Below are 15539 nucleotides of genomic sequence, written 5' to 3'. Positions count from 1 at the left end.
GTTAATGCTTAAGGATTTCTACAAACTAACCCAGCTGTATACTGCCCCTCTTTGAAAGGAGTTACGTTTTCCATCCCTCTTTCATGCCACCTGGACAGAGGTACTACAGTAAATGGTTAAAACAACAGACTATGGAATCAGAACACCTCAGTTCCAATCCCAGCTCCGCCACTTTCCAGTGGTGCAACATTGGCAACTTAGTTAAGTACAGTGGGCTTCAGTTTGTAACATGGGAAGAAAATGTAGAGATCCTAGAGTCCCTGGAAAGCCCACAGAACAGGCCCAGCATACAGCAAATCCTCAGGAGTACTATGATGTCGCTACATGAGAACTTCAGCCCTTGGCAAGGTTCTCACAGTTTACTTATTTCGACTGATTCAACTGTCAGTGACCCATTTCATGCATCATCACAAATTTGGCAACTGCTCCAGCTTTCAGAAGCCCAGGTCCCAAAGGCCTGCAAGCTCTCCACAGCCAAGAAAGGCAGTTTGGAATGTGAAAGGCACAGGGGCAGTGAGGGGGTCATCCACGCCTTACGCTGCACACTTCCAGAATGGGTACCTTTTCCTATGCCAAGGACATATTCATGCATGGCTTGGGCAAATTAAAAAGCACTTTTTTTCATGTAAAAGAAACATCCATGACTGAGTACTCAACAACAGTATCACCAACTATTATGCCCTGAAGGAAGGTCTCTGGAAGACAGAGATCAAAATCCAAGTATTCTGGTCTGTTTTGTTATTTTAAACATCATCTGAATAAGTTTAGTTGTCTGATTTTATAGACTGTAGAAACTGACAACTGCACATTAGAAGAGAGGAGGGACAATACTGTGTGGTTGAAAAGAACGCTGAATTTGAAACCAGACAGACAGAGCTGGGCTGCTCACTAACCATGTAAGTTTAACTACTTGGAACCTTCTTTCTTCATCTGTAAAATGGGTGCAATTGAACCAACTTTATAAGGATGTTTTGAGGATTAAATGAGATTACGTATATAAAGCACCCAGATCTATGCCAAAAGCATAAAGCACATTCTGAAAATGGCAATGAAAATTATGCTCAACCATACGAAACTGCTGTTTCTCTAAGTCAAAAACAGTTGAAGAGAGTCAAACTGACAGACAGGCTGGGCAGACAGATGCTCTTGTGGAGTAGTGAGGATCTGGGAGTGTGGGGTGCCCGGGGAGGGGCCTGAGGGCAGGAGAGCAGGTATTTACTGATGAGTGTGGTGTATTTCAACGTTTAGAAAAATGGCTCAGCTCTACCATCAGTGCACAGTCCAAGAGTCCATGCTGACTAAAGCAAAGACAAAGCCCAGGGGAAACGTTTGCTTTTCAATTGTCATGAGAATTCAAAGTGTGAGAATCCACAGCTATGGAGCAAGTGGGCAAGGAATCCCACACACCTTAAATATCACTGAGGGCATGGTGTGCTATGGAGGGAATAACCAGTGCTCAGAACAATGACCCCAGAGTTTCTTCACTCAAGATTAAATTAATCTTCCATTTAAGATGACAATTTAGAATACATTTCAGGGTGAAAAAATACTCAGTTTCATAAAAGTTCAACTTTGTAACAAAGTATTAACGCCGGAGAAAGGATGACATAGAACAGACAAACAGAAGCACAGCAGCAGCTGCCAGTGGCCGGGGGAGGAGGGAGCGGCTACCTAACGGGTCCCGAGCTTCCGTTTGGGATGATATAAAGTTGTGAACTAGACAGTGGAGATGCAAGTTCAACACTGTGAATGTACTTAATCCCACTGAAGTGTGTACTTTAAAATGGTAACAGAACTAAATTTTATGTTATGTGTATTTTACCACAATTTTTTTAAGCACACACAAAAAGAACAGACAATATTTGAGTGCTTTCTATACTGAGCCCTCTATGTATACTATGTACCAAAAATGCTGTGAAGTAAATATTATTATTATTATTTCTTTTCTTAGAGTCTCACTGTGTTACTCAGGCTGGAGTGCAGTGGTGTGACCACAGCTCACTGCAGCTTTGAAATCCTGAGCTCAAGTGATCCTCCCATCTCAGCCTCCCAAGTAGCTGGGAACATAGGCATGTGCCACCATGCCTTGCTAATTTTGTTTTACCTTTTTTTTTTTTGAGATGGAGTTTTGCTCTGTCACCCAGGCTGGAGTACAATGGCATGATCTCGACTCACTGCAACCTTTGCCTCCCAGGTTCAAGTGATTCTCCTGCCTCAGCCTCCAAGTAGCTGGGATTACAGGTACTCGCCACCAAGCCTGGTTAGTTTTTTGTATTTTTAGTAGAGACAGGGTTTCACCATGTTGCCCAGGCTGGTCTCGAACTCCTGACCTCAGATGAGCCACCCACCTCGGCCTCCCAAAGTCCTGGGATTACAGGCATGAGCTACCACGCCTGGCCTTTTTAACTTTTTTTGAAGAGATGGGGTCTCACTATGTTGCCCAGGCTGGTCTTGAACTCCTGGCTTCAAGTAATCCTCCCACCTCAGCCTTCCAAAGTGCTGGGATTACAGATGTGAGCCACCGTGCCAGGCTGAGGTAAATATTATTATCCTCATTTTACAGGAAGAAACTGTACCTCATGAAACAAGGCAATGTAGTTTCCCCAAATTGCACATAACCAGTAAGCAGCGAGACCAGGATTTGAACACCAGCTGACAGAGCTCCAGGGCTGGGTCTCTGCAACGCTTAGACCAACTCGTGCTTAGAAAACTCACTCATGTGAAACTTGCGTAGCTGAATAATGCTGGCAGCTGAGGTGTTAGAAAGCTTAGGTGGAGTCAATAAGAGAGTCTATATAAATCTTGACTCTTTGAAGCAGGTTTTTAACAAAGGATAGGAATATTGAATTGTTTTGGAACACTAAAAGGTCCACACCTTCATTTTTCATGATGTAGTGGACGATTTGCCCAACAGTGTCACTGTTTTCATTCATACTGTCGTTCAATTCTGAAAGAGAAAAGAGGAGGGGAGAACAGGTTACAACTGGTCACCAGCATCAACTCAATCAGTCTTAGAACCCAAGACCTCACTGAACAGTTTCCAGGAGCCTCAGGAGATCACCCAAGGTGCTACGATTCTAGGCTTTCTCCCTCCAGCCCCAAACTTCCTCATGCATAACAAGCATAAAGAGAAAGTATCGGAGCTGTCCGTCTATCTCTTCTGAAGTTCAAATGCTCACTCACTTTCCAGACAATAATTTGAAAATGCATTTGTACCAACCCTCATTATTATTTCTCTCTCATCATTTCCTTAAAGCCTTAGGAGAAATGGGAAGAAGAAAGCTCATTTAAGAAGAAAAAATTCTCCTTGGATTTTGTTTTAATTGTAGACTTACTATATCAATTTACAATATTAATTTCCTTTTTAAATTGGATCATAATCCATCCATGTTCATCAGACTGTCCTATCCTCTGAAATACACTTTCAAATTACCTACATTCAGGGCTTGGTTATTTGTCCACAAACTCAGTTTACTTTGGGGACTCTGTACCAGGAGTGTACATGATGGTCTTTGGGAAAAAAAGCAAACCACTCTGAAACCAATCTGCAAAATTTGTTTCAATAACACAAGGAGAACAAGGGAGGGTTGAAACACTCCGTCCTAGTTCACAGAGAATACATCAAGGTGTGCAATGTCCTACTCATTTACAAGGAAAATGTCTTCTCCATCCAAAGGTCAGCTTTCCCCCACGTGAACATGCATGTTTGGTTAGACAGCTCAGAAGCTGGCTGCTAAGCCAACCTACAGAGCATCTGGGAAGGAGGAGAGGGGGAGGCTCCACTTGCTGTTGACAAACACTTGGCTTCGGTTTGCTCACAGGCTCATACATGACTCACCATGCAATCCTATTCCTTCTCAGCCTCAAAGGTCAGTGGGGGTGGGAAAAACCAACAGTCCAGCAAGCTGGCAAGGAACGAGGAACCTCCCCCCAGCCTGCCCTGCTTTGCCCGAAGGGCGACCTACTCCAGTGTCACCTTTCTGCATAAACTGCCCTTAGTGGGGCCGAAAGGAATAGGGGAGGGGGAGTCACCTACTACCTCTCAAGGCCCAAGTCAGGAAACATCCCTAAAGATGATGGGAAAGAAGCATCAGCGGAGAAAACAGGATTTCGTCTCCCAGGTTTTTCTAAACACTACCTTATGACTCCACATTAGGAGAAAAAGATGAGACAGCCTGAAGTTAGTACTAAGGCACCAGTTCTTGCCATACCTTTTTCTGCACTATACACATGATCGTTTACTTAATGAACACAAATTCCAATCACAAATATTTAAGATAGAACTCCCCCAGCAAAAGCAACATCACAAACATGGCGAGACCTATTTTAATTTTTCCTTCACTCTTATTCAAATCTGATTCCATAATAATAGTAAGGATTAATATTTAATGAGTGGCCATATACTCCAAATACCAAATGCATCTTTCCTCTAAATTTCACAGAAACCCCAAAAGGTGAGGATTGTTTTCCTCGTTGAAATTAAATTAAAATGTCAAATGAATAAGATTAAATTAATTAAAAATACATTTAAGTGAAATTATACATAGCAGAGTCAGAGCACACAATAACTTGTCTAAGGCCACTGGGCAAGAATGGGTGCCCTGCCTGGCAGGTATTCAGTAATGAAAGCAAGTTTTCAAACTAGGTATAATTACTGCGCATCTGCACTTACGCTGCACTGCACCACCTGCCACTAAAATGGATCATTCTGCCTCAGAGAGATGGAAAGCATATATCACTGGTTTCATATTTTAAAACTGTCTCCTCACCCCCAATAAAAAGAACCCTGGTTATTTACCTATCTTTTCAACCTTTTCTTCTTCGATATCTTGCTCTGCTTCTGTCGTACAACGATAGCCTTTCTTCTTAAGCAGGTGGCAAATGAGGACGCCGAAGAGACCCATGACAAAGAACACAGGGACAAGCGCATATGCAATATATTCTGGGTGTCCATTCCCAGTATTGTTGCTGGGCGACGGGGTCGTCTCTGTTCTGGAGTGCAATGTGCGGCTGCTCCCATTGTCTACAGAAAGAAGCATGCATGCTGCATTAGGTATCTGTCCAGGGCAAGAAAAACCTAATGACTCTCAGGTAATGTTCAGAGTAAATCAGGGTCTGCTCCCAAAACCACAGGCCATGGAGACTGGTGGGTCTGGCTGCAGAGGCACAAGATAGCCCAGGTCTGGGCTCAAACAGTCTGAGTTTAACTCTGTTACTCATGAACCGGGTCCCACGCTGGGTCATTTTTTAAAAAACCCTTTGAAGACAGCTGCTTCTTCATTGTGGAATGAGTATACAGGGTTGTAGTGAAGGGTCCAGCACAGAACAAACACATAAACATTACATGTTAACATTACATGCACAGAATGAACACATGAACATTACATGTTAACATTACAAACATTATGTAAACATTACATTACATTATAGCAAGGTTCTTAGTGATTAAGAGAATGGCCTCAGGACACTCAAGTTCAATGCCCAGCTCCACCATTTAGCAGCTCTGTGACAATGATCAGGAACTTAATTAATATCTTGATGCCTTGGTTTCTTATGAAACGGGCATACTAATACTACCTACACACCCTTCTAGGATTGTTATGAAGGTGAAATAAATTATTACATGTAAACTAGCAAGCAACATAGCAAATAGTCACCCACATGCCAGGCACCATTCTAGGCACTTGTGATGCAAGCACATCACACTGAGCAAAACAGGCAGAAATTGTTGTCCTCATGCAGCTTACATTCTAGGAGATCTAGAGTATGAAGTAAACTAGCAGATCTAGAGTATGAAGAAGAGGGAAAAGTCAGGGATAGCATCAAGATCTCGGCCCGGGGCGCAAACATAAAAATGGAAGTGAGTGCACCAATAAACCCTGAATGCATGCCAGTTATGTGACAAGCACCACGCTAGGTGGGAAATGGACAGAGTGATGAACAATATAACGCAGCCCCTGCCATCTTGAGGCTTGTAGGATGGCATCAGAAATAGCCATTAAACAAGTATGCACTGGCCAATCGTGACAGATTGTGAGAAATGCTATGGAAGGAACACACGGGGTACTAGAAGAGAAAAGAACAGTGAGGATCTACTTTACGACTTCAAGAATAGGGAAGCTGTGAAGTGGGTATCTTTTGGAGAAAAGGGGAAGTTGTTGCTTTTAGACATGTCAAAGTATCATATGAATATACATATGAGAGGCAGTTTGATATCTTAGCCTGCAGGGGTGCCACAGGGACTCCGGAAAGCAGTGAGCCTGGAGCACACAATTACATGATGTGGCCAATTGAGACAGCAGGAAGAACACACTGGGCTGGGCACGGTGGCTCACACCTGTAATCACAGCACCTTGGGAGGCTGAGAGGGGGGCGAATCACTTGAGGTCAGGAGTTTGAGACCAGCCTGGGCAACATGGTGAAACCCAGTCTCCACTAAAAATGCAAAAATTAGCTGGGCATTGTGGTACACAACTGTGGTCCCAGCTACTTGGGAGGCTGAGGTGACAGGATCACTTGAGCCTGGGAGGCAGAGGTTGCAGTGAGCCAAGATTGCACCACCACACTTCAGCCTGGGTGACAGAGCAAGGATGTCTCCAAAAAAAATAAAAATAAAAAAAATAAAAATAAAAATAAATTAAATTAAATTAAAAATTATTAAAAAGTTAGCCTTATATATGTTCCCGTCACACAGTAAGCACTATAAATGTGTTAGCTACCACTATTAGTATTTAGGCTGGACACGGTGGCTCACATCTGTAATCCCAACACTTTGGGAGGCCAAGGCAGGCAGATCACTTGACGCCAGAGTTCAGGAAGAATACACTGTGTAGCAAAAGAATCAGCAGAGCACCATGCCATGGAAAAATGAGGGAAGAAGTACAAAATGAAGGTGGGGGAGTCAGGTAGATGAGAACCAAAGAAAACTGCAGGGTTTGACTGAAACGAAGCTTCAGTATTTAGAATATCCTGACTGTGAAGGGATAAAATGAGGTTTTCTTCATCAAGGGAGGTTCACACACACTGCTCAAGAAACCCAGAAATTGGAAAGCTAGAGACCTTTAAACATAAGCTTTCTCAAGAGAATTTTGGTGAGAAAAGAATCCGTATTGTAAGTGAGAGCGGCAGGAGGCAGCCAAATGCCCAGGCAGACAGGGGCGGGTCCCTGGTGAAACCCCACCTCCATGCTGAAGACAGTTTAAAGCCTGAAAGCCCAGTTACAAGTTAAATCCTCCGACCAGAGGGAAGACTTGTCTTTCCTTTTGGTGTACTTTCCTCACAAACCAATCAGCACGCACCCCCCGTTCTGAGTCCATAAAAGGCCCCAGACGCAGCCACACGGGAGGAACTTCAAGTAGGGGAACCATTCCCCAGAACCCCACATTGCCTCTCTGCTGAAGGACGTTTTCATTCCTCAATAAAATTCTTCTCTGCCCTCCTCACCCTTCGTGTATCCTCATTCTTCTTGGGTGCACTACAAGAGCTTGGGAACTGCTGAAAGCCGGTACAAGCTATACCACAGGCGAGAGCTGAAGCACGCCAGCGTGGCCAAGTGAGGCCTGGGCAGGGCTTCACCAGCCGGGAGGTCCCCAGTTTACAAAGTGACCCCAGTTACAAACTCCTGCATCATAATGGGAACAAATACCTGGTATGAAATGAGCACAGTTCATCACAGCAGCAAACAGTATCAAACAGAAGTTTATTTGCAAACCAGAGGCCACAGAACAAAGGCTACCTCTCTTTCACATGGAAATATATCCATTATCTTTGAACATGAAAGGAAGTAATTGGTTTCTTAGGTTTGTAAGAGGCTGCATTCATTACTTTATCAGACAACCTCCAGAATTTGAAATAGCCTGTGTTTTCTGATTTCTCCCTGAAGAATCAATATAATAAATAAATCCCTAAATATATGCAATATACCATCTAAGTTAGGGTTTAACCTCATGGCTTATTTTCAATAAAAACCAGAAATATTTATTTAACTCCTTTTATGGTCCTAAAATAGTAAGTTTTCTTTATTAATTCCTTTATATAAAACATATTCCATGCAACAAGAATAGGTGAAGTAAGCAGCACACTGAGATCAAGGAGCTTTCCTCAGAATCACTGGCTGTTTCAATCTGGGGGTGATAATAAATGCTTTTTGGGGAGACAATGGGAAACCGATGAAAGCAGAGGGGCTCAGAATTGGAGTCAAACACCTCCTTCTGACTCAGGTGATTGAGAAAGTGTCTTTAAGGGAGGAGACCACCCCTCATATTGTCTTAGCCCAGTTTCTGCCTCCAAAGAAAGAAGAAGTAAAAACTAAAAGGCAGAAATGAAATCCACAGGCAGACAGCCCGGGGCCGCACCCTTGGCCTGGTAGTTAAAGATCGAACCCTGACCTAATTGGTTCTGTTATCTATAGATTACAGACATTGTATACAAATGCACTGTGAATATCCCTATCTTGTTTTGTTCTGATCTAATTACCGGTGCATGCAGGCCCCGGTCACGTGCTCCCTGCTTGCTCAATCAGTCACGACCCTCTCACATGCACCCCCTTAGAGTTGTGAGCCCTTAAAAGGGACAGGAATTGAAAAGGGGCAGGAATTGCTCACTCAGGGAGCTCGGCTCTTGAGACAGGAGTCTTGCCGAGGCCCCTGGCCGAATAAACCCCTTCTTTCTTTATTTCGGTGTCTGAGGAGTTTTGTCTGCGGCTCGTCCTGCCACATCTTCATCGTGAATTTGACATGCGGCAAACCCTTACAAACACTACGTATCTACAGAGCTCTGTGACTTACAAACGTGTCATTCACTTAAGTTCGTAATTATCGTGCCATGAAAAAACTGAAGATATGAATCTAAATTAGTGAAGCATATAAATTACAGGGAGATGCAACATAGCACTTTTTCGGCCTCTGAGCCAAAGCTAAGCCATCATATCCCCTGCAACCTGCACACACATGGCTGGTTCCTGCCTTAACTAATGACATTCCACCACAAAAGAAGTGAAAATGGTCTGTTCCTGCCTTAACTGATGACATTACCTTATGAAATTCCTTTTCCTGGCTCATCCTGGCTCAAAAGCTCCCCCACTGAGCACCTTGTGACCCCCTACCCCTGCCCGCCAGAGAACAACCCCCTTTGACTAATTTTCTTTTACCTACCAAAATCCTACAAAACAGCCCCAACTCTATCTCCCTTCGCGGACTCTCTTTTCAGACTCAGCCCGCCTGCACCCAGGTGATTAAAAAGCTTTATTGCTCACACAAAGCCTGTTTGGTGGTCTCTTCATACGGAGCGCATGACAGCACTCAGATTAAAAGCTCAGACCTGGCAGAAATAACAGACATGTTATCTGGCCACATACTAGACATGTCATCTTAGGTGAGAAATTTTAACTGTTCTGTACTCTGTTTCCTCTCATAAAAAGGATCAAAATCAATGTGACTAATCTGTGATAATTTTAAAGGATGGCCCTGTGAAATAAAAAAAATCTAATCTTGGACCCCAATTTAATATGCCAAAAGGAAAAAATTAAGCTGAAAGCTGAGTCATTCAAGAAACTGCCTTTCCTTTTGTTCTTAGGCAGACAGCTACCGATAAAAGGTTAAGTATCTGCACAGGTAGCTAGCTACTCCACGCTCACCTTATCTTAGGTAAAGTGTTGACTGACTGACATAATTGACTATCACCCTGCCCGCTCCTTTTCCCTTGCAACAAGTAGATTCAGTAATGTGGCCATCTGCTCCCTCTTTCCCCTTTAAGTATTGAAACCCTCAAAATCTTCTTTGGAAAATGCCATGAACCACAGATCGTTCCTGTGGATTTGTGATCCTTTTCTCTGGGCATGTCCTTAACCTTTGCAAAATAAACTTCTAAATTGATTGAGACCTGTCTCAGATACTTTTTGTTTTCCAGCTTCAAAATTATTTGATACTGCTTCTCCTGAGAGGTGAGGTCTGTATCTCCTTCCCTTACATTTATACTCTTCTCTCCCTGACCCACAGAATGTGTTGGGAGTGATGCATTATCACTTTCCAGCCTCAGGCAACAAGAAACTGACAACTTCCACTTTCTGTTTCTTGGGGCACTGGCTCCTGGAACCCAGCCACCATGCTGTGAGGAAGCCTAAGCTTCCCTGCGGAGAGAAAATAGCAGGCATCAACTTATCAGCCAGTAATAGCCATAACAAAAGTAGATCCTGTAGTCCCAACTGATGCTGCATGGGGCAAAGATGAGCTGTCTCTGATGAACCCTGCCCAAATTGTATAACAGATCCTTAAACACAAGAAATGATTGCTGTTTTCAGCCGCTAAGCTTTGGGGTTATTTGTTATACAGCAGAAGTAACTGGAAGCCTGCTGCATGGTGTCATTGTGAAGATTAAACAATATTAATAGGTAAAGCATTCAGAAGAGTGTCTACAAAAAGGTGGGCACTGCATTTTAGTCATAATCATAAAAGACCTGCATTATTTAGTAAGATAGCTGCTAGCCACATGTAGCTATTTAAATGTAAATTTAAGCCAAATGAATTTAAATAAAGTTAAAAAATCAGTTCTCAGTTGCATGAGCCACACCTCAAGTACCCAGTGGCCATGTGTGGCTAACTGCTACCATACTGGACAGGCCAGATAAAGAACATTTCCAACATCCCAGAAAGTTTTTTTGGACAGCGCTGTTGAGCATTATAAAGAATAGCCAACAGGAAAGATGCAGGGTGGAGAATATATTGTGATCTACCTTAACAATCCAATGAAAAATAGCTTTTAAATAACAAAGTGACTATTCATACATAATGTCTAAAACATTTATAAACTTCAGTAGGTGTCAGGCCTCTGAGCCAAGGCTAAGCCATCATATCCCCTGTGACCTGCGTGTACACATCCAGATGGCCGGTTCCTGCCTAACTGATGACATTACCTTGTGAAATTCCTTTTCCTGGCTCATCCTGGCTCAAAAGCTCCCCCACTGAGCACCTTGTGACCCCCTACCCCTGCCCGCCAGAGAACAACCCCCTTTAACTGTAATTTTCCTTTACCTACCAAATCCTATAAAACGGCCCCACCCCATCTCCCTTCGCCGACTCTCTTTTCAGACTCAGCCAGCCTGCACCCAGTTGAAATAAACAGCCTTGTTGCTCACACAAAGCCTGTTTGGTGGTCTCTTCACACGGACGCACGTGACAGTAGGTTTAGTTTTCCTTCAATTTACACTAATAATTTGCTGAGAAACACTGTATCCCTCCTTCTTCTTCACCCCTAGCTGAATCACGTCTGAATCACGAACAAATTATTTAGTCCAAATAGCAAAGGTTGTTTGCATTATTTATAAAAGTCAAAAACCAGCAACACCTGCATATTTGCAATGAGATAATAAGAACATATCTAAGTCACTGTGTTTCATTTGATGAAATAACATGCACTATTTAAAGATCTACGAAATTTTTTGTGAAGATATGGGAAAACACTATGACCCAATGTTGAATTTCAAAAGCTGGACTCAAAATCTTACATGCACTACAATCCAACTAGTTTTTTTAAAAAAAGAAAAACACATGAAGATATAAAGCCAAAACCAAAATACTAAGTGATTCTGGGTGCTAAAATAACAAAATTAATTTAATTTTTTCTTTATACTTTTGTGTAACTTTCTAAAATGAGTATGTACTACTTTTGTACCAAGATGGTAGATACTTTAAAAAGTATGTAGAGCAGAGGCTGTCAGTCATTTGAGAGTCACAGACCCCTTTGTGAGGTCTGAGGGATGCTAGGTTTCCTATTTCGAAATTTTGCCTCTCGGTTCTCTGAGTTCTTGAACCCAAATTAATATAAGGGCAAGTGATGTAATAAGAACCATGTCCAAGTTTCTGCTTGAGCAACATAATGGACATGGTCCCATTCATTGTGATGGGAAATATCTGAAAATAAAACAAGTTTGCTTGGTGTTATGATTTGAATTTTGTTACCCCCTCCTAAATTTATATGTTGAACTCCTAACCCCCAATACCTCAGAATGTATTTGGAGATAGGAACTTTACATAGGTCATCTAGTTAAAATGAAGTCATTGGGATGGACCCCAGTCCCATATGATTGGTATCCCTCTGAAAAGGGGAAATGTGGAGACAGACACAGGGAAAACACTGCATAAAGAAAAAGGCAGAGATCTGGATGATGCTTCTTTTACAAGCCAAGGGACACCAAAGATTGCCAGCAAATCACCAGAACCCAGGAGAGAGGCATGAAACAGATTCTCTCATAGCCCTCAGAAGGAGGCAACCTTGCTGACACATTCCTCTTGGACTTCTCTGTTGTTGAAGCCACCCTGTCTGTGGTACATTGTTAGGCAGCTCTAGCAAGCGAATTCACTTGGCCTCTCGAGGACATCACAGTTCAGTTTTGAACATGCAGAGATAGAGGTAAGCAGGGGACATCCAGATGGAAATACACATTGAGCAACTGGATCTGTTCCACTCAGAAGCTCAGGAAGAACTGCCAGAGCTCCACTCTAGGATGAACAGCCAGAGCTCCACTTTAGGACAGAGAGGAAGGAGTTTCCAGAAGAGGTAAGCAGTCAGCTGGATTCGATGCTATAAGAGAGTGCAACTAAAATACAAAGGAAAATGGTGCCACTACTATGTTAGATAGTATTAAGGCTTCTCAAAAGGTTGAAAATGTAACTACCATGTGATCTAGAAATCCCACTTCTGGGTACATATCCAAAAAAAGGATTTAAATCAGGATCTTGAGGGCACTCCCATGTTCTCTGCAGCATTAGTTACAAAAGCCAAGATGTGGAAGCCACTAAAATGCCCATCGATAGACAAAGGGATAAAGAAATTGTGGCATATGAAAATGGAATATTATTCAGCTTTATAAAGAAGAAAATCCTGCCAAATGTGACAACATGGGCAAACCCTGAGGACATTATGCTAAATGAAATAAGCCAAACACCAAAGGACAAATACTAGATAATTCTGTTTTTATGAGGTATCTAAAATAGTCAAACTCATAGAAACCAGAGAGTAGAATGGTGTTTGCCAGAGGCTGGGCAGGCAGGGGAAAAGGGATAGTTGCAGATCAACAGGCATAAAATATAAATTTCAGTTACACGAGATGAGTAAGTTCTAGAGATCTGACAATACTATATTGTGCACTCAAAAATTTGTTCAGAGAGTAGACCTCATGTGTTCTTAAGTGTTCTTACCACAATTTTTAAAAAGAGAGAGAAAGAAACAGATAACCTGCTAAAGTTTGAATATGATCTGTCCCCTCCAAAACACATGTTGAAATGTGGTCCCCAGTGTAGCAGTGTTGAGCTGTAGTAGGACCTTTAAGAAGTGCTTGGGTCTTGGGGATTCCATGCTCATGAAGGAGTTCATGCTCTTCTCGCAGAAGTGAGTCAGTTCTCATGGGACGGGGTTAGTTACTGGGAGTGCAGATTGTTATAAAAGCGAGTTCAGCTTCCTCGGCACTTTCCTGTTTCCTTTCTCACCATGTGATTTCTTCCATTTTGTCACTGATGTCATGAAGCAGCAAGAGGCCCTTACCAGATATGGCTATCCAATCTTGGACTTCCCATCTTCCAGAACTGTGAGCTAAATAAACCTCTATTCTTTACAAATTACGCAGTCTTGGGTATTCCATTATAGCAACAGAAAACAAACGAAGACACAACCCAAGAGAAATCTTTAGAAAGAGGCTGGAGAAGAACTCAGATAAATCAGGCCACATAGAAATTCCTAAGAATACATGGGAAACCTTCAGTTTCTAATTTAGGAGCAGCTTGGAATTTTTTAACTTCCCCCTTGTTGGATTTTACTCCCTGTTTGTCTGTAGTTTCTTGAAGTAAACGTTCTTTAAAAATTCTAAAGATAAAGTAAAACAAAAAAATGAAATAAATAGGCAAAAATAAAATAGAAAGAAAAACAATCCACAGAAGATCTTCGGTGGCCTTGCTGGAGCAGTTTTCCAATGAACTGGATGGCAAGATGCAAGCTGGATTCCCTGGGTTCAGGAACAGAGACACTGAGCTCACTGTGCTCCTTCCAGAAGCCCAGTCTGAGCAAGCAAGGAGGGTAGGGTAGTTCACCCTCAGGGTGAAGGGAAGAAATTTGTGTTTGGAATTTATTTTTTAAGTGGATGAAACCAAAGTATTTGTATGTAGAAGGGAAGGAGCAAAAGGGAGAGACAGAGAGGGAGTATGAAGCAATGGCCTTGAGATGATTTCCATAGGAAGGAAGGGAGTTAAATATCGGAATAGAAAAGGATACACTTTTTCCTGAGGCCTTTCTTTATAGTGGGTGGAAGAAAGTTGCGGGAACAGGTGCCTCTGTTGTCTTTTAACATAAAAAGCAAGGCCTGGTGTGGTGGCTTACGCCTGAAATCCCAGGATTTTGGGAGGGCAAGGAGACATTACAGGTTTTGTGAAACCTCATCTCTACAAAAAAATTCCCAAAAAATAAGATAGCTAGGAGTGCCTGTGCGTACATACCTGTAGTCCCAGCTACTTGGGTGGTGGCTGAGATGGGAGGATCAAATGAGGCCAGGAGGTGGAGGCTGCAGTGGGCCATGATTGTGCCACTGTACTGGGAGGGTGGGTCAGCCTGGCGGGGCGAGACCTTGTCTCACCAAAAAAAAAAAAAAAAAAAAAAAAAAAAACAGAAAAAGCAATGGTAAGCCAGTGTAAAATGCACCTGCAGTCCCAAAGACTGGGGAAGCTTGGGTAGGAGGATTACTTGAGCCCAGGAGTTCAAAGCCAGCCTAGGGAACAGCCAGGGAGGAAGCAATGACATCTGTTGGTAACTAGGAAGGTGAGGACAGAAGAGGGGACTTCAGCAGACAGTAGGCTCAGCAGAGAGACCGAAGGGAGGTGTCAGGGAAAAGAATGCACAATGGCATTCAGGACACAGCTGAGATGTGCACCCCAAATCTCTAACTGTCTGAGCCCACTCAGGGAGTGCCATGCAGGCTGGAAGCCAAGCAGAATAACAAATCAGGATCAGAATGGAAAGCAGACAGAGCTAGAGTATAAAAGAGAACAGTTTAGGGTGAGATGGTTCCAGAATCAATGATGTCTGATTCACACTAGTTTATTACAGCACTATCAATACTAACAACAGCCACCACCACAACTGTGGAGCATTTATGAACCAACACTAAGCTAAGCATTGAATCTTCACAGTAAACCTATAAAATGGTTACCAGTGTTATCCTCACATTACAGATGGGGAAACAGAAGCACAGAAAGGTCAGGCAATATTCCCAAGGTCAAGGTCACATGGCTACCAAGTGCCAGTGCCTGGATTCAAATCAGGCAGTGTGGATCCTGCGTGCTCACACACGCTTTCTCTTACTCTTAGTGTCTGCATACTTAAAACACGACTTCGGAGAGAGTGCTGTCCATCTACCAATGCCTAAAGTACATTTTCATTATTTTTCTTTCAACAGTATTTCATCATTTAGCCACTTTTCTGTTGAAATGCTAAATGATGGCCTATTCTCTCCTATTTCACAACTTGGTTTAGAATAAAGCCTCCTCAAACTTCAAAAC

The 15539-nt window shown here is 42.7% G+C and overlaps 1 protein-coding gene across 1 annotated transcript in view; it reads right to left on the bottom strand.

Annotated features, from left to right (window-relative positions):
• Window positions 1-15539, bottom strand: part of RELL1 (RELT like 1) — a 79947-nt gene that overhangs the window by 38580 nt on the left and 25828 nt on the right. The window contains exons 2-3 of the mRNA XM_008017661.3: window positions 4799-5023; window positions 2876-2947 (exon numbers count right to left, since the gene is read on the bottom strand). Coding sequence (XP_008015852.3) covers window positions 2876-2947; window positions 4799-5023 — 297 coding nt within the window. The remainder of the gene's footprint in view (window positions 1-2875; window positions 2948-4798; window positions 5024-15539) is intronic.

This window comes from Chlorocebus sabaeus, chromosome 27, assembly GCF_047675955.1.
Source record: "Chlorocebus sabaeus isolate Y175 chromosome 27, mChlSab1.0.hap1, whole genome shotgun sequence".
Classification (NCBI taxonomy): Eukaryota; Metazoa; Chordata; class Mammalia; order Primates; family Cercopithecidae; genus Chlorocebus; species Chlorocebus sabaeus.
This window is presented reverse-complemented; position numbering and strand designations above follow the sequence as displayed.